This window comes from Microcebus murinus, chromosome 24 (genome assembly GCF_040939455.1).
Source record: "Microcebus murinus isolate Inina chromosome 24, M.murinus_Inina_mat1.0, whole genome shotgun sequence".
Classification (NCBI taxonomy): domain Eukaryota; kingdom Metazoa; phylum Chordata; class Mammalia; order Primates; family Cheirogaleidae; genus Microcebus; species Microcebus murinus.
This window is the reverse complement of record NC_134127.1, coordinates 21,004,340-21,030,105: the sequence shown is the minus strand read 5'-3', so window position 1 is coordinate 21,030,105 and position 25,766 is coordinate 21,004,340. Positions and strand designations below refer to the sequence as shown.

General features: G+C 38.0%; 1 protein-coding gene and 1 pseudogene across 1 annotated transcript in view; one reads left to right on the top strand and one right to left on the bottom strand.

Moving 5' to 3' along the window:
- The first annotated feature begins 4,428 nt into the window (after nt 1–4,428).
- LOC142864278 (uncharacterized) lies at nt 4,429–4,549 on the top strand (annotated as a pseudogene).
- A 16,827-nt stretch (nt 4,550–21,376) lies between these two features.
- Nucleotides 21,377–25,766, bottom strand: part of ADAM7 (ADAM metallopeptidase domain 7) — a 79,066-nt gene continuing 74,676 nt past the window's right edge. Inside the window, exon 23 of the mRNA XM_075997249.1 lies at nt 21,377–21,538. Coding sequence (XP_075853364.1) covers nt 21,377–21,538 — 162 coding nt within the window. The remainder of the gene's footprint in view (nt 21,539–25,766) is intronic.

The window sequence follows — 25,766 nt, the reverse complement described above, 5'->3', positions numbered from 1 at the left end:
TCTTCTCGAGCCGTTCAAGGTCACTTAAGAAGGGAGCTAAAATAGGAAAATATCACTATATTTTTGTTTGAGCAAGGATTTGAAGGATAAAATATGCAAGAAATAAAAAAACAACCCAGAACCTTTAAAGATTGAGTTATATTTGTAGGAAGTATGTAATTCAAATGAAATAACAGCACTGTTTCCTTTCATCTCTATGGTTGAAATTCAGGTAGAAATGGTGGATTAAAGAAAAGTTTCCTAGCTGCGAAGGCTTTGCCATGTCATTTTCTAACTGATCCATTCCAATGCTTTGTAGAATAGGCATTGCAATAAAGGGTTCTCTTGTGTTTTAAAATTAAGCTGCTGTTGATAACTTTGGCTCAGGTCTAAGGTAAAGTGAAAGAGTCCACACAGTGGCAGGTGACTGATGAGCAGTGAATGGCAGCAGAATGTCCCAGGAGCAATGACAATGTGCCTCTCACTGGAGGGTCCCCTAGAGGACTGTGCCCTGTGCTCATCTACCATCAGCCTAGATGAGCTCATCCAATCCCATGTTTTAAATTACTATCTGATGACGTCCAAACTTCTGTCTCCTGGTCCAATATTTCCTCTGAATTTCAGAAACATGCTTCAGCTGTGTCATGGGCATTTACATATGATTATGCCAAATGAACTAAAAAGTAACATCTATTTTGGGGAATAGAGGAGAGGATTGAAATTCTTACTCCTTGCTTCACCTCTATTGGAGTTCCTTATACATAAGCTATACGATATTTCTACACCCAAGGTGAGAAACAAATCGGAAGCATAGTACAGCTGTATTATGGTTGGCAATTAGCTAACACAGTGCTAGCACCACCTTGAACACGGCCCTCTCTGTAACACTGATTTGGAGAGTGCAACTGAAGCCAGAGGTACCCAGTGGCAGTTCCTGCTCCTTCTTTATTCTGCGGATAAAATGGATAAATCTCCAGAGTAGACCCGAAGCCAATCACCTGGCCTGCTACCTGGAAGGAGACTGGGCACCTGCTCCTAGTGATTGGACCCTGTCCAGTTTGTTTTCCAGATGGGAGACCCAAAGCACAAAAGTGAAAGAAAGGAGGATGACACAGGGTTTTGAACTTGACTCTGCACATGTTTTTCCCAACCATCGAATGCCTTTCCTCCACTGCTTCATGAATTTCTACTCATCCATCTAGACTACTCTTAAAAGTTACCTTCTCTGTGAAAATCCCCTGATATGCCAAGCTTTAATTATCCAGGGTGCTCCCATAATATGCTGACTCTGAGCCTGTGGCCCTCAGACATCTTCCTGGTTTGCTGTGTATGGTGGGAACTGACTTCTCCACGCTCCCATATCAGCCGACCTAAAGTCCTGGCAGGAATTGGGGGTGGGAGAGCAGAAGCCGGCATCCTGCCCTCCCTCCTTGCATTGAGTGGGTTTTCTGGCAGTGACTCTGAGTCCTCTGAAATTTCCGCTCCCACTGGACACGCTTGCCTTGGTTCCAGCTCATGCGGGAAACTCCAGTTCTGGTAACACCACTGTGTTAGTTTACAAGGGCTGCTGTAACTGATTACAGCAAACTTGGTGGCTTAAAACAACAGAAATTGATTCCTTTCCAGTTCTGGAGGCCAGAAGTATGAAACCAGGGTGTCAGCAGGGCTGCACTCCCTCTGACAGCTCTAGGGGACAATCCTTCTCTGCCTCCTTCACTTCTGGCTGCCCCAGGCGTTCCTAGGATTATGGAAGCATTGCTCCAATCTCTGCCTCCATCATCATATGGCTTTCCCTTCTCTTTTTGTTCCTTCTCTTTCATCTCTTATAAGGACAATTGTCATTGGATCTGGGGTCCACTTGAGTAATCTAGGATGATCTCATCTCAAAAGCCTTAATTACTTAAGGCTTAATTACTGTTTAATTATGCCAGCAAAGACCCTTTTTTCAAATAAGGGGGTAGTCACTGGGTCAAAGTATTAGGATATGGACATTTGTTTTTAGGGGCCACCATTGAACCCACAACAACCACCTCCCTTCCTCGTTTCTCTCATCTTGGGGTGGTGGAGGCTATCTGCAGTGGATACCTTCTGGGTTCCCTCACTGTCCAACCTTCCACTTTACCACTCCTCATCTTCTGAGTAGCCAACTACTTATGTTACATTTTATTATTCTATTTTTATTTTATTTTTTTATTTTTCTACATTTTCTCTGTGATAAACAGTAGAAATGATTATAGTGAAATCCTGATGGATACACATAATGATTTTTGTATGTTTCTATTCTACACCCTTAATGCAACATATTGTCTTGATTTGTTGACACGTGTACACCCCACCCCCCCAGCATGCTGTGCAAGCTTTGTTATGTTTCCTTCATCCTCAGAAACCCAGCACAGTGCCTAGTCTGGAAAGTGTTCAGTAAATACTTGGTGATGAATAATCAGCTGAAAATAAATGAGGAAAAGATGCTTAACAAATCTGAAATCTGTCCTCTCAACTCAGACTTGTTGAAATTTCAGTCTTTTTTAAAAAAATCATTTCCTCTCCTTGTCCACTATGTCCAGTTTTCCAACTCCTGACCATTTCATGTGTTTCTCACGCTCAGAGATAGCTCCTCTCTCTTCATTACCCTCCCCCCACTCATTTTGACTTCCATACAGTTTCCTTAATTGGCCTGGCCTGATTATTGTATTTTTTTTCCTTTCAATTATTGCTACATTTTACATCTACACGTTGCTTAAGAGTTCAAGCACATAGCTGTAACTCTTCCCTTAAAAATCTTTAGAAGTTCTATATTATCCTCCAATTAAAGAACAGATTCCTTAACTGTGCATTTGAGACTTCGATATATTTCCTAGTCTCGTTTTCCACTGAACTTCTATATAGAACATATGCCTGGGTCGGCCCCAGTTCTCTTTGTTTATCAGCCAAGCTTTGTACTTCCTTGCCTTTAGTTTTGCTCATGCATCTCCTTGGGACACCCTGCCACTGAGTCTACACAAGTCAATTTCTCCAGGCCCTAATAAAATACGTCCCCCTCCACGATGACGCCCATGATCTCACTAGACTGAATTTATCACTTTTTCCTTTCAACTCTCGAAATGTCATTTTCAATTTTGTATTACAGTCACTTGGTACTTATCTAATCTTGCCTCCTTAAACCAATGGTTCTTGAGGGCAGAGGCCATGGTATATTTATCGCAATTAGAACAGCTACCATTGAATGCATGTTTACTATGACTTAGGTGCCAGGCTGAGTATTTAGTATGCAGTATCTTCTTTAATTATCAAACCAATCCTCTGAAATAGGCAGTATGTTTTAATCCTAATTTCATAGATGAGGCAGTTAATGCTTAGAGAAGATAAATAACTTCTCTGAGGCTAAAAAGCTTCTAAATGACAAAGCTAGAATTACTGTCCAACTCTAAAGCCCATGCAATTAACTGTGACTGTATCACTTTCTCTACAACACCTAATTTAATAAATGCCAGTTAAATGAGTAAAAAATGGTCAGTATGTGCTGCTGAAAAGAAACATAAGGCTTAGAGTAGTTAGACTTTAGTTCAAATCGGAAGCTGTAACACTTTCTTGGAGTGAATTATTTATCAAGTCTCAGCTATTTCCTCATTCATAAGGTGGAGGAAAGGAATAATAATTCCTACCTCACAAGGGTGTTGTGAGAATAAAATGAAATAATGCAAATGATGGCATCTACCAGCAGGCTCTCTCTATATATGTTAGCTTATAATAATAGAAATAAAATTCCATTTTGCTATTCCTCCTTGGAGACAGCAAGATGAAAGGAAAAGCATGGCACCAACAGTAGCCATAACAATTTTACAAAATTTTCCACATCAGAAAATAAACTTTATTCTCCACCAGGCAAAGTTATCCATAGTCTATTACCTAAGAGGGGAATGCCAAATATTATGGTACTTCATCATAGAGTGCTGTTTTAACTTCATTGTATGCAAATATTTTTATATCTATCAATCATCTACATGTCTGTGTTTAATTATAATATCATTAAATTGCCAAGGTAACCCTGTCACTGGGTTACTAGGAGTGACATGTGCATAGCTCAATCTTTATTAAGACATTGACCTTCTTATCTAGGCTTCACCTGTGTTCTTGCCATATCCCACTAGTGGCCTCAAATGTGCAAATAAAATTTGTTCCTTTTCTCTCTCATCTTTTTTCTCCATGTAAGTTCCTTCTCTCTGCCTTGCTGACCATAGTGATTCATGATGGCATTTCAAAGACTTCCAAATATTGGTGTCCATAGGAATAATGTCCCTTCGAGCAAGGCCTTTCATCACATGAAATTTTTAAAATTGTAATAGTATGTGAGTATACAGACATCCACTAAATTGTACTACTATTTACTGTTATTCTTCCTTTCATAAAGCAAATGACCTTTGACATTTCATAAGATCCAAATCACTTATTATCGCTTCTTGGCCTTTTGGCTAAGATCAAGTGTAGTTACTGTTCTTAGCAGTGGTTGGAGGAATATTGAATTTAATATTAACTTCTTATGCAAGGTTGGATGCTATTCTCAATATCCTTTTCTCCGTAAAAACGAAAACAAAAACTTGTTTACGAGACCCGGGTAAAGATGGTTCTTGAGCAGGGGGCAAAGAGGAGAAAGAGAGCTATGTGACAAGGAAACACAAAGAGTTAATTTTCTGGTTACTCCAGGCCATCCAAATAGGGGCAATTTGCCTTAAGATGTTGTAAAAAAGATGAACTTTGTCAATATGTTCCTAAGTCCATGGTCGAGGAATTGAAGATGGAGAGTTTTGAATGTATTAATAATTCCCATTCTGTACACATTCAGGGGGAAAAGTGCAGTATCTATCTTTGTAAATTATAGTGACATAGGAAATTCTTATGTGCTGTTTTGATTTATTTGTTTTAGATTTTAAGTATTGTAAAGGGAGGTTTAAAACTCAATCTTCACATCCTGGAGGGATTTTATAAATGCAGGATGCAATTTGGAAAATTGAATAATTTTTTTAAAAGCTCTATGCTTTTAAATGCCTTAGAAAAATAAAGTCTACAATGAACATCCCAATCATCTCTATTTCAGTATTAGCAGCTAAAACATGTAAAAAAATAAAATCTTGTTTAATGTCATTTCAAGGAAAACTCTGATACCACAAGGTGACATTTTGTGTGTTTGTGATAGAAACAGTGCTTCATTGAGCTGGAGATAGTATCTTTCTGTAAGGAACAACAGCGTAGAGCTGCTTGCTATGTCTTTACTAGTCTTGCCAAGGTGCCAAGTTGATAGAGGCAGTTGATAAACAATTAAACAGAAAATACTAAAATATAAATTTTGTGCTTTATAAAATATGTGCTCATTGGGCCTATCCAAGTCACAGATAAAATAGCCTTCCCATACTGATGGGGCTACCATGGAACCAGTCTCTTGGTAATTACTGGCAGGTGAGCTCTATTAACACCAGGAACAGGTAAGGTTAAGGTTGTGGGTTGATCCTCGTTAGGACACTAAGTTCAATGTTCAAGATTTTCAACCATTGGCTGCCATTGGTCTGTTGTGTGATGAAATGTAACCATATCAACTCAAATCTGTTTCAAATCTCAAATTCCCCCCTTTTTCCAGACCTCTACTCATCCAAGTCAGATATTCCCTGGCTACCCTACTGAAACTTTCACCCACTTTCATTAGGGCTGGTGGAAGATAAACAGGTGGTTAGGAAGTGGAGAGCAGGAACTGAATTGTATCTAGGAACCATATGGTGGCTAGAAACTGTTCCCTAGTGGGAACATATATCGTAAACATTCCTAGTAACCTTTAACTGACCCAGAGCTCATTACCATCTAATTACCATAACATGGGTGGAGCTTTGTGAAGGATTCTGGGGAAGCCCCATGGGCAGGAAGGGAAACTGTTCTGTAACCACAACCTGTTGATCACCCCCAAAAGCAGGAAATGACAACCAATCCTGCCAGGAGAAAGGCGGGACAAACTAGTGGCCCTATAAAAGGCAGCTGTGCTCAGCCTTTGCTGTGTTTCTGCTCTTGGGGAGACTGGCCCATTCCACTCTCTCTGGAATGTATTTTCACTTTGCATAGATTCCTTCTTTACTTTCATTCTTTCTTTTATGTGATAAACTATAAAATTGTTCTGTGTCTGTGATCACTCTGCCATCGACTGGACTTGGTACCAGTGCTCATTCTTGATGCTGGGAACTAGGGACCAGAGAACATCCACATAGACGAACCTAACACTTTGGTTGACCTTTTCTTGTTTTGTTTTTTTCTTTCTCAGCACTTATCACTTTCTACTCTACCATATAATTTACTGAGTTTCACTTTCATTATCTGTCCGCCTGCCCCGAGAATGTAAGCTCCCTGAAGGCAGGAAGTTTTGCCTGTTTAGTTACTAATATACCTCTAGTGTGTTGACTAGTCACTGAAACATCATAGACATGTTCAATGAAGCCCAGTCACATAAAAATGGTTATGAACTCACACATCATAGACATGTTGAAAAAATATTATGTTACATGAAAATGGATACGAATCAGGGAGCTGCCTAAACCTTCACCAAGGAGCAGGCAAGAAATTATTTTATAATAGGAAACAGAAACCTACCAAAAACTAAATGTCTTTTGAGTAACAGCAGTGAGTCTGCCAGCTGTGAGATTTTCTTTTTTAAAGTTGAAGAGATCTATAAAATCCTGCTTCACAGCTGTCAAAGAATATATGTTTGTAAAGGCATATTTGCAGAGAGTATCAGCAAGGTTTAAAAACGAGAGGCTCACTAGAGGAAAGCAGCAGTGGCAAGATTCATGACTCCTGAATTTCATTCATTTGTGTGAATCGGTGAAAATTGCTCAAGACAGAAAAAAAAATAAACAACTGAAGTAGAATTGATAAGGTATAAAAATCACTGTACAATAAAGCCTGTAATTAGAAAATTTACAGGTAGGAAACAGGATTTCTAGACTCTGGCACAGAACAGCAGGCATCATAGATGCTCTAAACACCTTTATTTTCAACTGGCTGGGAAATCCTGGGTTTCTGACATTAATGGCATCAGGCCACTTTGGGAAGAATGGCTTCATCATTCGGCAGCTGAATGACCCTGTGCAACTTATCAATGCTCTCCGAGCCTCAGTTTCTTCTCCTGTAAAATGGAGAAGTAAAATTCCTACTTTACAGAGAGATTGTTAAGACAAAAATGAGATGGCATCTTTGTGGATTTCCAGCCCACGTTACTATCACTCCCCCAAAGGGACCCAAGGTTTTCCTTTATTTCCATGTTTGGAGGGCTCAGCAGGTCCCTCAGAGGGGCCCTGCTCTGTCTCATGAACAGCATTATATCTGAGCTTCCAATGCTGGTACGAATTTTCTCCCAATATTTTATATTCCTCTGGTCATTTCAGTATATATATATTTAAAATAGAGTGGCTGAGATGTCTGTATTTTAGATGCCATCATATTAGGAAGTCCTATTAATCTCCCTGTTTTGGAACTTTTCTTTAGGTATCTTAGTGAACTGTTCACCATCTCCACCACTGTTTCAAACTCTCAAATCCGTGATACCTGTTGCTTACAATCATCTTGAATCTTTCCTTTTTATATTATAATTTACTTCATTAGCCAGCCCTTCTTAGGTTAATTCCTCTCATTTTTATTTGGGTTAATAAGTACCTTTTTTAAAAATTTGATTTGGCATATTAGTGAGTTTTTTTTTTTAAAAAAAAACACTTTTTAAAGAGTAGTTTTATGTTCATAGCAAAATTGAACAGAAGGTACAGAGAGCTCCCATCTACCTCCTTCCCCTCCACACACAGCCTCCCCCGTTGTCAACATCGCCCACCAGAGTGGTGCATTTGCTACAACTGATGAACCTGCACTAACACATCATTATCCCCCAAAGGCCATAACGTACCGCGTTTCCCCGAAAATAAGACAGGGTCTTATATTTAGTTTTCCTCAAGAAGACACCCTAGGGCTTGTTTTCAGGGGATGTGTTATTTTTTTTTTTTAAGTACAGTACAACAACCTACATTTATTCAAATATAGTTAAGTCATCTTCTTCTGGAACATCATCATCACTCTCCAAATCCCGAATTCCATCCTGAATTTCTTGCGACTCTATTTCCTTTAGAACTATTGGCCCCAATCTCTCATGTTGAGCAACAGAGCTGTCATGGGGCAGATGAGAAGGGCTGCTCATCTTCTTTCCTGCTCCACGATGAAATGCATGGGTTGTGCAGATGCGCTGCGTAGCCACGCCCAGCACTGGGTCTTATTTTCGGGGTGGGGCTTCTATTGCGCAAATGCTTAGAAATCCTGCAAGGGCTTATTTTATGGGTAGGTCTTATTTTGGGGAAACACGGTACATTAAGGCTCATTCTTGGTTCTGTACGTTCTATGGGTTTGGACAAATGTATAATGATGTGCATTCACCACAACAGTATCACACAGAGTAGTTTCACTGCCCTAAAAATCTCCTGTTCTCTGCCTATTCATCCCTCCCTCTCCACCACCGCTGACCACCTTGCATCTTTTTACCATCTCTATAGTTTTTGCCTTTTCCAGAATGCCATATAGTCGGAAGCAAGAGATTTTCAATCCAATAGGCAAAATATTTTTGTTGTTGTTGTTGGGCTGCATTGTGATCTCAGTCTGCTTTTCTTTTAAAGATAATTTGAATTAAAATTTTTAATTAGCCGGGCGCTGCAGCTCACGCCTGTAATCCTAGCACTCTGGGAGGCTGAGGCGGGCGGATTGCTCAAGGTCAGGAGTTCGAAACCACCCTGAGCAAGAGCGAGACCCCGTCTCTACTATAAATAGAAACAAATTAATTGGCCAACTAATATATATAGAAAAAATTAGCCGGGCATGGTGGCGCATGCCTGTAGTCCCAGCTACTCGGGAGGCTGAGGCAGGAGGATTGCTTGAGCCCAGGAGTTTGAGGTTGCTGTGAGCTAGGCTGATGCCATGGCACTCACTCTAGCCTGGGCAACAAAGCGAGACTCTGTCTCAAAAAAAAAAAAAAAATTTAATTAAAAATTTTATTTTATTTTTTAGAATGTTTTTTTTTTTACTTTCAGAATATTGTGGGGGTACAAACATTTAGGTTCCATATATTGCCTTTACTCCCCCAGAGTCAGAGCTACAAGCATTCCCATCCCCCAGACAGTGCACACCACTGTATCCATCCCATCCTCCCCTTTCCACCTGCCGACTCGGACAATTTGAAGATGGCGGATGATATAATTGAAAATGTCCAATTAAAGATTAATTTAACTAGGCAAGTAGATTTTCTGTCTGTATTTTAGCATTTAAGAGAGAGCAAAGGTATCCTTGTGTGTTATTCTGGAAGGTACCTAGGAGACCTTGACTTTAGCCCCAGCTCTGTTATGACCTGGTTGTATGGCACTAATCTCCTTTTTTTTTTTTTTAATACAATGAATCAGATAATCTCTTATTTTTAAATTGCTTCATTTTTAGTAGCAAGAGATTAAATATTTTTTATTTTACCTCAAGCAAATGGAAATAAATTGAACACAGTTTCTGCTTTGGATACTGGAAAGCAAAAGATAATCGTGCAAGGACTAATCACACTGTTTAAGGATATACTTTATAAGCCAACATTTCACTTGACTGTCATAGAATTTGGCCATGGAGGAAACCTTCCCTCTGAAAGCCCCTGACCTCTCAAGGATAAGAAAGAAGAACAAGTGACACTGAGATAAACATAATTCATTAGCACTTCTCAAGTTCTTATTAATATGGGTTTTCATTTTCCCTAAGAGCCCTTAAAATCTTTGTAGCAGAAGATATTTGATTTGCCATACGAGCATTTCACAACACACAGAACTGATAGAAGGGGACAGAGGGTCTAGGTGGAATTAAGCTTAGTTCAGACAGCTGAAATTTGTCATCAGCTGTTCTTGAAGCTTAACACATTATAAATTTATGCATTGCATATGGCAAGTGAGGGTGAATTGGAGACTCGAGCAAGCCAGACTTTCCATGCAGAAGCATAGTTTTCCTTGCAGAAAAGAGAAACATGTAAAAGGATAGCATTAAAAATAGAGGTTCTTGGTGAGCAAAAATATTTTTATACTTACTTAAAATTAATTTCTGTGATTACAATGACATCAATTAAGATACCCCCCCCCTCTCTCTCTCTCTCTCTATATATATATATATATATATTAGTAATTACAGTTTTCTTTGTATTATATTCATAAAATCTTCTGAGGGCCAATCTGGTGATTTCATGAGTCAGATAAAAAGAGAGGTTTGCTTGAATATATTAAAATCTCTGCCAAAATCTAAGCATATAAGGCCTGAATTTGGGAATGATAAAAATTTTGTTTCAGTTTAGACAAAGGTATATAAAGGAGAGAGAGAGAGAGAGAAAAAGAAATCTACAGACTGAAAATATCCTGTGGGTCAAGAAAAAGATATTTGTCGCCAGTGTCTTGTGTTAATGAAAGTGGGTAGTTGAGAGCTCCTGAGTGCATTTGATACCGTGAGGTCTTGCTGAGAATGCAGCTGCTGGCTCTATATATAGACTTAATTCTGTTGCTGAGGGAATAAAAGCATACATACTATAGTAATGAGATTACTGGGACAGCTCCCAAATTGAGACAGCTGAGCCGAATCAATAGATGCATTTTTCTTCCCCTTCAAATTGCTGAGCCCATTAGAAAGGCCAATATACTTGGTTAGACCTCTGGAACTTAGAGACCGTGTGTCAAGCTCCCTCTAGCATTTTGAAATTAAAAATTTAAATGCAAGGATGATTCCAAAATATGATGACCACACCATCAAAATTTTCCCTAGGACAAATGCTCCTAGCTCTCCTTTGAAAAGTTCCCTTGTGCATTCTGTGCATACAAATTATATGCAGTTTTTTGACCAAAATGATGGGGCAGGACGCCACATAGTATGGTGGAAAGAATAGGGACTTTTAAGTCATACAGATTGGAGGTTAGAATCCAAGCCACCCTGTTCATTAGCGATATGGCCCTTGTATGCTCAACTACAGATTAAAACAAATGGATTCTGTCTCCTCTCTCTGTAAAACTATAAAATTGGAGAAGACAAATGCAGAGTTCATTTTAAGGAAATAATTAGTGATGTGGATAAATATTCAGCTACAACGATATCCCTTGTAGTATTGTGTTTACAATAGAAAACAAACTAAATTTAATAATAGGAGCTTGCTTAAACCATGATATATTTAAACAAATCATTGTTGTGTAATCATTTAAATGATAATTTAAAATAATACTTTATGTGCTGGTAAGAGGCTCAAGATTTATTATTGAGTTGAAAAATAGAACTTACTTATTATGTGAGTTTAGGAGGTGTATGATTTGCATGTACACAAAACTCAGATTTATGCACACATGTATCATAGATAGAAAAGGACATCTATGAAACTGTGAACAGTACTAAATAGTGTGGTATGGGTGAGTCTTGAATCTCCTTGTTGCTTCTCTGTATTACTAAGTTCTCTAAAATAAACATGGTATTCATTTGATAAAGAATAAAATTAAACAATATTTCATAAAATAAAAAAGACAGACTGTCTTTAACTGAACAAAGGAATATCACAGCACATAAATTGGTCACCAACTTATACAAAAATTCACATTGTATACATGTATTATGAAGCCCAGTGTGTGAGAGTAAGACAGCAGTCCCAAACTTGATCTGATTAAGAAAACATACAGTGGGTAAAGTATCCAAACAATTCAAAGACTGTTTGAAAGGTCTGTCAAGCTATAGAGAGGCATAAGCAATTTTGTAATAGTAGACAAAGGTGGCACTGTTGTCCTGGAGTATCATTTCAATTATGTCCATGTGTCCTACGGAGAGGTAGTAGCATCAAATGGCTAAATACAAGGTCTGGCATCAGATAGGTCTGGGTTAAATTATAACTTCACCATTGACTGGCCATGTGACCTTTGTGAGCTTCGCATCTCTAAAAGGCAGTTTCTTCATCTGTTAAAGGGAACTAGTGTTAGTAACAATGATCATTATCTTAATTACCATTAACATTTACTTCCACCTTTCTAGGTTATAAGCTTTGCTTGTAACATCTCCCAGGAGATCAAGTGAGACTTGTTTGTAGAGTATTTATCATAGTGACAAAGCACTTAGCACATGCTCAATAAATGCTAGTTAGCCATACAGCTACAGGCATAGAAATGGTAATTACGTAGTCACTTAAGAAACTATCATTTGTATCTGCAATTTACAAAGTTCTATACTATAAAACAGGGAGGGATAAAAAGATGTATCTTACTAGATACTTTCTCTGCTCCCAAGGAATCTACAATTTTGTAGGGGAGCAAATATAGGAAGAAATGCTGAGCAAGGTCTCAGTATGAAAATGGCCAACCTCCTGATGTCAGATTGAATCAATTCTGTTTTGAATTCCATCCTAAGGACTTGTGTTTTCCATGTATATCCATCTTCTTCATGGGTAGCGGTTTAATGAGGATCTGGTATTTGGATTCCAAGGTCTTCTTTCTAGAGATGAGGCAAATTTACACCTACTCAACTCTGAGGCTTAAAATAAGAGCTAGATCTTTTTCACAAAACTCCAACCTAAGGCTTCTTTTGTTTCCTATTCTTCTCTGAGTACATTTTATGAGTGTCATAGCTTTGTTTCTCATATAAATGATTATTTATAATTTTTAACTTCAAGTCAGGTCTTGCCTTTAATTTCAAGATACTTCTATCCTCCAAGCTATCAACATATCCATTTGTATGTCTTATAATTATCTCAAATTTGGCATGCAAAGCAGAACTCACCCTTTGTATACCTAAACATGTTACTTACTCCTCTGGTGTTCACTATTTCAATAAATTGCACATCCATTCAATTAGCTGCATAAGCCAGAACTCAGGAATATTTTTGAGATTCACTTCTTTTTCTACCGCCATACTTAATAAGTAACCAAGTCTTGCCTATTCATTATCTCACAAATTAAATTATCTCAATCCTTGCCACTGTTGTCCATGCCATGATGACCTCAGTCTGGATTACTGAAATAGCCTTCAAATGGATTCCCCTGTTTTGCTTCTTGGTACTTTCTAATTCTCTTTAGCTACTTCTTAATACACACAGATGCAGCTAAAATCCGTCTAGCTTTTCCTTTTCTGGAACTTTCATAATAAATCCTGAAATACCTAAATGTGGCTTACAGATAGGGTGGGTATTTCATTTGTCATCTAAGCTAGCACACATCTGAAAGTGAAAGGGGGTGCTATTTATAATTATCCCAATAATTAAGAAAATAAAAGTGAAATGGAAGAATCTGCTGCAAATCAAGATGTACGGATACACTCAGAATAATGCAGGCATTGAAAAATGTTGGCTGTTCGTTAGAGATAAAGGACTGATTGCATTTTGACCCAAATTATGTCACTGGTATCTTGCTTTGGTTGATAACAGGCAGCTGTCATCATGAGCACATGGTATTTTCCCTTGCCTGGAAGATCTCAGGAGTGTCTAATTGAAAACATGCAAGCAGGAAGGGATTATGGCTTTTACTAGGGATAGTCAGAAAGTCAGGATAAGGATGGGGCTGTGTCTTCCAATAATTATTACCATGGTTACAGAGCTTCGCAGGATGCATTTAATGGAGAGTCAAATGCTTCTTGCTGGGGGAGCAGCCGGGATGCTCTGATAAGGGCATGACCCGAGGATGGAAATGGAGCCCACGACCATCAACCACTGTTGAAATAGGGATTGCCCAAGAGGCCGCAGAGGCAAATCCCTTCCCCTAGAATTCTGCAAGGATCAATTAATCAAAGGAAGCAAGACAGGTCGCCCAGAGTGAGATCAGCAACCAGAGATTCTGCTGCAGTTAATTGACACTAAAAGCAATAAAAAACTGGAATTTAAAAAAATCTGCCATAGAAATTATATGTGCTTCTAACCTTTGAATCATAGATTCTCATTGAGCTTAGTGCATTCATCTCTTTTATGATATCCTGATAGAATGCCCAGTCAGAAATTTCAGAGTCATCTTTAAGTTTTAATCCATCCTATTTGAAGCTGAATTTACGGACTTTTAATTCTGTGCCTGGGACTATGCTATGTGCTTAACATGCATTATCTTATTTTGTCTTGATAACAACCTGAGGCATGGATTGTTATTTCCAGATAAGGAAAATGAGCCACAGAGTTTAAGTGCCATGTCCAAGTTTACACAAGTAGTAAATTGGGGAAACCAGTATTTCAACCCAGATCTGTTTGATTCTGTGGTGATTGCCAAAAGAGCACCACAGTATACTTTTTTTCCCTGTGTTCTAGTCAATGACCAAATCCCATTATTTCTACCTCCTTAATATTTCTTGGTTCATTCATGTCTCCCCTTTTCCATGATCCATTGTCTTATCACAAACCTTCATCTGTCCCCACCTGGAGTGTTGCAAAATTCTGCTAAAGGTGTGCACAGATTACCCAGCCCTTAGAGTGAGCTTTACAATACATAAAATATAAATCTGATCAATTTATTCCTCTGCTTAAAATCCCTTCAATCCAAGACTCCTGCATATATCATAAAATAATAAAGTCTAACCTCTTAGCAACAGTATTGTTTACACTATACAACTTTTCTTTGTTGCCTTGTATCAACATGTCTTGCCACTTTTCCTAAAGATGTCCTTCACTCTGATCCCACTTTAATGGACTTCTTGCCCTTTTATGAGCTGTAGCACACACTTCCATTCTTTTATGAATTTTGGTTTAAAAGGATTATGAAACAGTAAATAATGCCAGGATGCTGTGGCTTGTTAGGGGCGGCATGAAGAGAGCATATTTTATAGTGTAAAATAGGGGGAAAAATAAAAAAAAAACACCAAGGGATTTTTGTTTCTTTGTTGCTCTTGTTTGTTCACTTGTTTACAATTAAATGGAAATTTTTGAGTTATTACAGCACACACTGCTTAATTCCTCCCAAAGACCAAGAATGATGATAAACCCCAGACCTTGCAGTGCCAGCAATCAGAGGCTGCACGTTAGCAGGCAGCTGAGGCGAGCACCTCTGCAGAGCATATACTGCAAAGATGCACAGTGGGAACCTTCTTAAGCTCAGCAATAGCAGGACTGAGCAGAATCACCCAGGAACAAATAAATACATGCATAGAAATGACATTAATCATGTCTGTATTTAGATCCTGAAAATTAAGCATTTGTAGGTAATGATAATGTTCTATTCTTGTTACACAAAGAAGGGTCTATGTGAAACTATGAGGGCTTCCACTATAGCAGATGAAGAAGATATTTATGTCATTCCTCTGTGTATCTCTGTGTGTGTGTCCACATTTCCCCTTTTTGTAAGGACATCAGTCATATTGGATTAGGGCCTACCCTAAAGCACTAAATTCATTGAATTTAGTGAATTTCAGTGGATTTAGTGGACCCATGTATTATTTCTATGGGACTGCGTCCCTTAGAGACCTTGCTGTTCTTTCAAACCTTTAATTCATCAGAGAGGGTGGTTTAATTTTAGGTGCCCTGTCATAATTTAGGGAAGATGATAATGTATTTATTTTGCTAAATATATCAGCTAAAAAGATTTTTGAAAACAACCAAAGCAAAAACATCTGTATGCAATGTAAACCTTTAAAACAGTTGCTACTGGATGTAGAAATAGCATCACTACCACTGATAATGTAAATCATATCATGCCTGGTTTTTTCTTTCTATTTTGAGATACTTCAAGTATTGGTACATCTAAATCAACATGATTCTGCAGTGGGACTCCTCATACTGTGAGTTATGGATTATCCAGCTTTAAGATATGAATATCTTAAAGCTGGAATTAGGTAATTATTGAATTTATTGAACTTACGTGTTTGGCAGTTCTTAGAACTGAAGCACCTTTTTCAAATCAGGGTTTCTATTTGTATGTTTTATTTAAAAAAAATCTAGAAAGATGATTCTATCACCGTGTTCATGAGAGAGATTTTGAAATTCTTCATTCTGATGCAAATAGACTTCTTCTGAATAAAGAATTCTATACCTGGTAGGAAATATAAATTTCTTTTAAAATTTTTCTAGGTTGGTTCCAAGGCACTGAGCCATTCATTTGCCTCTTATCAGCTCCAGTTTCTTCTTCTCCTCACCTCCCTTCCCCCAACCCTTAGTTGACCATTTAATGGCCAGGATAAGAAAACACAGCCAATAGCCTACAATAACTTACTGTTCCACTGTAATTTATCATACTTGATTTCTAAACATCAGGTCTCAGTACTGAGCTATTCCTTTCAGCAACATTCCTTCAATTAGATTTGATCCCAGGGCCAGCCCTACACATAGTCAAAGGAGATAACTCTTTATATTATGTGTCATGCTAAACAGCTCACCTACTCCCAAATAAAATTTATTATTAATGATTAAAATACAGATAATTAAGGTCTAATACTCCCATAGTGCTTATTTTATCCATTATGGGTATTTGTCTATAAACTCATTTAATCCCTACAACCACCTTAAGTAGCAGGTGTACCATTTTTATTCTATTTACCCACGAGAAGCCAAAGCAGAGAGAGGTTAAGAGTTATGCCCAAGTTGATACAGATAGTGTAAGTGACAGAGTAGAGTTTGAACTCAAGCAGCGTGATTTTAGGTGAAATGTTTAGCTGCTACATTCTACTGCCTCTCATCATTGGAGAAATATGCATCGTGCACCTGCCATCTGCTCACCTCTGTAGTAAGTCCTGGAGTGAACAAAATAGGCAGAGTACCCGATCTCATGTGGACCAAAGATTAATGAGCATTGCAAACAAATTAAAGAAGCCACGAAAAGCCTGGCACACTGAGGTAGATAAAAATATAGTAATTTTTCATACATAGTTGTTTTAAAAAGAGAAATTCCCAGAAGGCAGCTATGATGGATGAACTCGAGAGCAGTAATCAAGAACTAAGGCTGAAGAGCTCATGGGGATATATGAACTTGATCTGGACCTTAATGGATGGGGCCTGAGGCTCTGACATCCACCCAGAGGGTGGTATCAAGGCTGCAGGGCCCATGCAAAAGGGTAGCTGATGTTGAGTCATCTATCTATACAACATTTAGAGTACCAAATTGCATCCTATATATGAAACAAATAAGGGAAAAAAGAGTCACCTGAAACGAATTAGAACCGCTGCCCTGTGCCACACTCAGGTGGGAGTTTTAACTTGTATTTACTCACATAGTGCAGCCCTTCCCCAGCCCCAAGCCATAAATTAACTAATCTGGAACAAGTGAATTCCCTATGACCTCGGAAGAAAAGAGAAACAGAAAATAGACCAAGTTAAGTATTCAATGGGAGTTTTGAACATCTGATTAGTTAGCGCAAATGAGAATTTCCTTGCTGAGAAGATAGGGCATAAGTCATCTTGCCAGTATGGGGGAAGAATGGGTATAGAAGGGGCTAATGAGGAAAAAAAGCAGAATCAAGCAGTAAGGTGAAAACTACAAAGTCCTGAAGACATCAGTGGAACTGCAGAATACAACTTAGTCTGGACTTTTCAGTTGTATAAACCAATACTTTAAAAATTAGCTGAAGCCACTTTGCTTTGGTTTTCTGCCATTTGCAACCAAAAGCCCTAATCCTCAGAATATTGGGTATTCAAGTTTGACTATCTTTCAGAAAATTAGTACTGACCCTAGGACCTCTTTATCAAATGAGCCAAATGATTATATTGAATAACTGGTAAGACCTGCTATTCTGCTCAGGGTAAGTTAAGCTGTGTAACAAGCAGCCCTCCCAAAGCGTATTGGCTTTAAACAACAGTCGTATTCCCCACTCATATTCTGCCACCAGGGGTTGGCTCTGTGCTGTCTTTATTCTGGGACCAGGTTGAAAGAGCACCTCCTATCTGAGACATTTCTTGTCCTGTAGCAGAAGACAAGCGGGGGGAGGGGGGCAGAAGCAGAAGATAACTCTTGAAGCTTCAACTCAAAAGTGGTATATATTACTTCTGATCATATTTTATTGGCCAGAACAAACCATATGCCCAAGTCTGATATCAAAATAATGGGGAAGTATAGTCCTCTCATGGAGAAGGGGGTATTTGGGACAATAACAAGCTCTATCCACACTCACTTTGCCCTATATAAGTAAAATCATGTGTTTGAAAATGTCCACATTCACGTGACCTACCAGAATTAGTATGATATCCAGCATCTTATCCCTGGATAGTCACCACACTCTGCAACCCTGAGCACCTATTCCTGTTTGCCTAAAAATTGATTGACTACCTCGAAAGGGGCCACTCTTATTTGCAAACACTAGTTGAAAGGTGAACAGTGGGTCCTGGATGTCATCTTCCATCGCTTTGGTTACAGCAGCACTGTTCGAGGAGTTCTTATCCACTTTCATGATAATTATTTTGCTGAATTACCTCCCTGTGCAGCCTTCAGTGATTTTGTCTGGGAGGATAATTTTATCTACATAATGTATGACAACAGACACTCTATGCTTGGGCTCCCAGGTTCTCTGAGTTTACACTCACAGGCACTGGCATTCCTTCTGTGATAGGACACTCAGATCTGAAGCAGATTCATAATATGCCTGAACAAAACCTCTTCCCAGTAACTTCCTATTTTGTTAAATCAGATCTCTTGTTCAGACAACTCCTGCCCTTACCGAATGTTCTCCTAGGGGACTGCCATGTCTTCAGTGCTGGTGAGGCTCAGTTGACACTATCTTGGACCATCAGAGACTCCACAAAACAAAAGAGCTGGGTTCTCAAACACTTATCTTACAGGATACTCTATGCCATACATTTGCCAATTTGTCCTGAAGGCAAGGTTCACCGAAGGTTATTGAAAGAAGCCACCTTTGTCAGACTAATCAGTGAAAAAGATCAGTTGCATTTAACTTCGAGGTGATGAGTGTCATTTACCTCACATTTATACAACTAGAAAGAGCCACCCAAGTGACTCTTTCCTAAAAAAAAAATACTGTACCAAATGGAAACTGACTTGTCTCCAACCATAAAGGAAAGCAACCAGCAACTTATTACTGTTCTGTACAGTCACACTCTCCTCTGCAGGTAGGAATCTGTGCAGAAATAAAAAGTTTTTGGAGAAAGTGGAGAGAAAAATTTCTTTCAATCAAATAACCCAGCTATGAGTTGAATTATATTCCCCCTAAAACTTTTTATGTTCAAGTGCTGATCCCCAGTACCTTGGAATGGTATCTTTTTTAGAAATAGGTTCAGTGCTGATGGAATTATTAATAGTTAAGATGATGTCATACTGGGGTAGAGTCAGCCCCAATCCAATATGACTGATGTCCTTATAAAAGGAGAGAATGTGGCCACAGGCGTGCACGCAGGGACATGTGAACATGCAGACAGCCATCTATCTACAAGCCAGGGGAAGAGGTCTGGACAGATCCTTCCCTCATGGCCCTCAGAAGGAGCCAACCCTGTTGATATCCTGATCTCAGACTTCTATAGCCATCTGGATATTCATCCCAGATTTTATGTAATAGTTCTGAAATTCTTCTTTGCATTATAAACCATAAAAATGCTTGAAGATGTCAATATTTTATCATCTAAAACAGATATCCTAAATTGTCCTACCTAGCTGAAAATGGCCTAAAAGTCTTTTGTCATAACATGGGGTGGTTTGTTGGGGGGGGGGACACTCAAATACAAAAATGTGCATTATGTTTCTGAGTAGGTCCCCAGGCTCCTGGGTTGGAGCAGCTAGCAGCTTTGTGATCTGTCACAAGAGATTGGGCACCAAAAGAAAAGAAAAAGAGAAACAGTTTTTAAAGGGGAGCCCCTGGCCTTTATATGCCCCTGCTAATAATTTAATTCACTGCAGTATTCCCCTGAACTCTTCATTTGAATCAAATCAAACAGTATTATAGGCATCCTCCTCATGGTTTCTATTTTAATTTAAACTTTGCCCACATGAATAGAAAGTTTGCTGAATTCTGTTGGGTTTGCCCCAATTTTTACAGCAGGGTAGGTGGAATATATTGTCTTCTGAAAGAAGTACTGCCAAAGTTCATAAGTGTTAAGGTTGTATTAATAACTAGGAGAACCCATTTGCCTGAAAGTGTGAATATTGAAAACATGAGACAGCATATTTAGAAGTCTCTACAATCAGATCTGTATGTTTATTTACTGTAGGAAATGAGGCAGCATCCCGCAAGAATTACCTTTTTAAAATTTTTTAAATCATCTTTTGTTTTTAGAATTTTTTGAGTTATTTGAAAATCATTCTTAAACTTTAAACTGTAACTAAAAATGACAAATACTTTCTATTCAAGGTGTTTTTATATCCAGAAATTGAAGTTATTCTAAATAGCATCCTTTCTACGCAACATTTTACTACTTAAAATGTCTAAAATAGTATTGGAGGGAGGGAAGACTACATTTTTTATTAACAAAAGACTGTTGTTTCAAAGGCCATACTATGTGATTCCATGTATTAATATATAATGTTTGTGAGATAACATAATTACAGAGGTGGAGAACAGAATAGTAGGGGCCAAGGTCAGGGATGAGGGAGGAAATTGCTGTGGCTATAAAGGGGTCACACGAGGAAGTCTTACAGTGATGGTACAGTTGAATATCTTGATTTTGGTGGTTGTGAAGAAGGTGGACATGGGGATACTGCAAAGATACACACACGTGAGTCCATGTATGACTCATAAAATCTGAGTCAGCTCATAAGCTCTACGGATTGTACCAATATGAACTTTACAATTTGTATATTATACGAAAGTTGTGTAAGAAGTTAACTTTGGCTGGGGGACGTGCACATGGGGACTCCTCGTACATTTTGCAACCTCCTGTGAATCTATAATTATTTCAAAATAAAAGGTTAAAACTATTGAACCAATTAAAAGTAAAAACACGATGAGAGTCCTGGAAACTAATAATTCTCTATTCTGGGTTGAAGATTCCATGAAGAGAAGAGACTGGTTCCTTCCTGTACCTTGCTTGGGTCCTCTCCCCTGCCTTCATGCTCCCATCCCACCAGGAGTTGCTGCTATTTCCAACTTGTGTGAGATTCTTAGAAATGATCAGGTTACTCTAGTTGGGCCAGGAGACTATGTAGAATACAATTAAGGTTAAGTGTGCTTTTTATAAAAAAAAGTTGTAACTATCCCATTCATGAAGACATCCTCAGTTTTCAACACATAATGATGATCCTGACAGGTGACAATTCTTGCTGACCTTCCGCATTAGCTACCGTTACAGGAAGCTGAAATCACTCTAGGTTTTTCAAATGGACAGGATTTAATAAAAGGAATTGGATCCTTACAGAATCATTGGAAAGAGAAGCAGAAATAAAGGGTTATAACTGAATGCCTAGATGTAAATATCACGAAACTGTTTATGCTACTGCTTCTGTCACTTCCATTAGCAGTAGAGTGTGAAAGCGAATCCAGGTTTCACAGTATCTATGCGAGCTTGTTTGTCCTCTGCTGTGACTGCAGGTTTATGATCTCTGGGTTGCATCTGTTGCTTCTGACTTTTGTTGACTCTGAGTTTCCCTGCAGCCAGGTCTGCTCCCCACAGATCCTGTGGTGGTCCAGGACAGGAAGCCAAGCAGGACCTGATTCCGTTTTACCCTAGTGCACCATCCTTCCTCAAACACAAAGCATCACGGTGAAGACCTAACTCGAAGATATTAACACCAGCTCCTATTTACAAAATATTTTTTCTCACCACATTTTATCATATTGTTAAAAGCCTTCACTGTAACATGTCGTTGATAACTATCTTTCCTGTTGCAAAAATCAAAATATTTTTAAAAAATGAGTGACAGCAAGTCAGTATCAAAATAAGAAAAGAGACTATGATCCCAAATAGAATCTGTTCAATTACAAATATAAGCTTAAAATGCATAATATATCAGCTTCCTAAATTTCCAAAATAGTAAAAATAAAAGTTGAAGCAGCTCTTTTGTGGTGTCTTAAAATCATCTTTCTGTTTGTTACATCTACTCTAAATGCCAAATTCTCTGGCTGCCAGTCAACAGTTTTGTAATAATGACAACACTATTTCCCAAAAAGAAAAGACTATTCTAAGGATAATTGATAAGTTTACCTAAGAGAGCAAAAGCATGTCTGAAATCAAAAGAGGGATTCTCTCAACCAATGAGTTTATTTAAATTGCTTCTGTAGTGTTTCAACAGTGCATGTTTTTTATTTGTTCATTATATGTGGAATTACCTTTGTGTTTTTATTTCTGCCTGGCAAGACCTACCATAGAATTAAGGCCTCCTATATCATGTGCTATTCTTTACTTTCTCTTAGCACTGCAATTTGGCATGTTGGAAACTACAATTGCTTGGGATTATTTAGAAAATACATTTGCTTCTTGCAAGTACCCCAAATCTTATTATTCAATTTAAGGGATCATCTTTGATCATCTTTTAATCCCCAGCCTCTGGTATAGAACACAAAACTGGGTGGACATCTTGACATAGCAATTGAATTTAATCAAATTGCTCAGTGTCTAATTCCACTAATTTGGGAATCATGACTCCCTATAGTTATTAAGCTGTTTTCATACAACATGCTTCCATCTAAACTACTATTAGGAAAGATTTATGAGGAATGTTTTCATTTAAAACTTTGAGTAAATAATCAATAACTTCCAGAGTATAGATTGAAGTATCTTGGGTGGGGTGAACAACATGTCCTGGTTTGCCTGGCACTGTCCTTGTTTTAAAATTGAAAGACCCAAATCCCAGGAGCCTACTCAGTCCTGGTCAAACTGGTAGAGCTGGTCACCATAATCTTGGAACATCCTAATACTTTTTAAAGGAATTGAAAATCAATCCATGTTCCATATGTTTATTTTATCTGTACATGTAGAAATAATCAGATTTTGATAAAAGTAGCTGAATTATTTTATCCATTGTAGTGACTATTTTCATTTATCAGAAAACCATTTAGTAAAATCTGATAATGTGTTACATTGTTCTAAAAGCTGGCTCCCTATTGATAGTGCCTTGGTTTACCCCTAATCAGTGCCTTGGCTAATTATGACACATACAAGATGGGATAGGACTTCTACTATCACTGAAGCAGTGGAATCATCACTGCTTATCTCTGAGTCAGGAAGACATATGGCATAATCACAGTGATGTGACTAACATCTGGTTCCATGTTGTTGCTAAGCTTCGTCGATGAATGTTTACATTAGTGCCTTTGTGGTGGATGAAATTCCTACAAACAAATGCAGTATTCCTTTACATTTACTTGAAAGATGGATGCTTTAAACTTGGTACTTATCCAGTTCTTTCGAATCCACTTTTCTTCGTAGGCAGATGGCATATAGGGTAGTGTTCCTGAAAATATACTCATATCACCTGCCACAACATCAGCTAGGTGTTCCTTGTTGTCATCCTTGGTGCCTGTATTTAACAAAATCCCAGGTGATTCCAATACCCACCAACATTTGTAAACTTCTGTCAATGTAAGTGCAAGGATACTTGTAGAGGAAAGGCTCAGTTTTGAAACCATGCTTCCTAATGACTTGAATTGTGATTTTGAGATAATTGCCTAATTTCTCTGAATTTTTACCCCCTCATCTGCAAAATGGAAAAACATGAGAGTCATCATAGGGCTGGTGGCGGTCAAGTGAAGCATGTGAAATGTAAAATGTTTCATAGACTGTAAAGTTCAAGGGCGATTGTTAGCAGCTGACTTATGCATGATCCTTCTCATTTTCCTTAGACATGTTAAAGAAAAGTTATTTCATGGTGTCTGCATGGTAGTTACTTAACTGCCTTTACTAAGATTGCATAGCTTTTAAAGTAAGACTAATCCATTAATTCAAGTTGGTTTCATGGGTATTTTGTCTGATTGGATTAGTCAGTTTGGTCAAATGTTTGAACTGGTTGTGCATAAAATTACAGATAGTTTTGATAAAAAAATTACTGTTACATGCAAACAAATTAAGCATAACTAGAATATGAGACCCCTTCAATTCCACAATGCTGATTAAGGTCATGCAATTAAGGTAAGTAATTGGACAGGTACTTTCCAATGCCAGCTGCTCTAACAGATGCTTGTTACAAATTGAAACACCACCACCACTTACTATTTCTTCTGACTCAACTTGTGTTACTCACTGCAGTTGTAGAGTTTAAATAACACATTGCCCTACAATCTCAAGGAAACTTCTACAATTAGTAGCACCAGTAAAATCTTACTGTTTAGGAGACTTTCCCTCAATAACCCAATTTTATTATGATAATTACTTTATTTCTTCTGTTCTTGAGTTAAGTCCTTTTATTTGCATGGATTTGACAATAAGCTCTATGTTCTTTCCTCTCTTTTATTAGTATATATTGTAGATGATATCTAGTTTGAAGTACATCAGAAATACATACAGAATATACACTAGGTGCAAGATAATGTTGAATTTCAAACAATTGGATGCCCTCATTGTCATCTAGGAGCTTATGATCTATTGGGAGAGATAAAATATATACCTTAATAAATAGACGATATCAATGTGGGAAATCTCAGAGTTTAGAAAATGTTTTGGCCTGTGTCTGTTATTAACTTACCATGTATTTAATAAGATAATGAAAGCTTTAGGCCTATCTGAATTCTTGCAAATAAGGCCAATGTGAAGGATTGTTAAGCCACAGCAATCTAACACATACATTAGAGTTCTGAAGATAAAGATATCAATGTGCGTTAGTTAATCCAAGAAGATTACAATAAAAAGATTTTTATTTAGATCCTGAAATGGAAGGAAAGAAGAGGGGGAGAAAAAAATTAACATCTACTAAATGCAGTATTAAGTTGGTGTCTTTGCATTCTTGTCACATTTAATCCACACAATAATTCAGTGAATTTACTATTAGATTGAACCATAGAAGTATGTGGTTTTGTAGATTAGTGTCAGTGAAAATGCACAAGTATGTGTATGTTTCAAACAAATGTTATTATCCTTCTTCCCCCCACCCCCCAACTTAGTCAACTCTGATCTTTAGATTATCCTTCTTAAATAGAGAAATTTAGTCTCAGAAAAGTTAAAGAACTTGTTTGGGCTCAGATAATTTTGTCTGACTACAAAGTTCTTATTGAAACATTTCCTTCCATTTTCCCTATGTTTAATCCATCAGCCAGATCCTGCAGAGTCTACTCCTAAGATATCCAGAATCCACTCACTTGTCACTAGCTTCACTGTTATCTTCTCAGTCTGAGCCACAACAATCTTTCCCAAATGCTGTAATAGTCACCTCGCTTCTGTCTTGCTTCCCAAGGGTCCCTTCTGCCCACAGCCTTCAGTGTGAGCCCACAAACACTCAAAGCAGAAGCAGATCATGTCAACGTTCTGATTTAAAAACCCTGATTTAAAAATTTTTTGTTACTTAAAAAATTAAGTAACAAAACAAAACTTCTCTAATGGCTTCCTATTTTGTAATAAATTCAATTGTTTTCATCACAGCTCTTGCCTACAACTTAAATTGTGGGTAGGATATAGCAGGTGCACAGTGACTCTTTGTTGAATGAATGAAAAGCGGGATGTCTTGTTAAAGAGCGTTTGAAAAACAAAGTAGGAGAGATAAAGTGGGAACAACCACAGTGGTTTCTAAGTAGAAAGCATTTTAAACTTTATCGTGTTCATCACAGGAACCCATTGTGAGTCTACAAGAAAGGAGAAATAGAAAGAAAAAAAACCAGTAGTGCCGTGAAAAGATTAGTTTGAAGGCAGAACATAAAAAGGGAGAGAAAAGAATAAGAAAGGGCAAAAAAAAAAAAATCCAGTTGAAAGATCATCT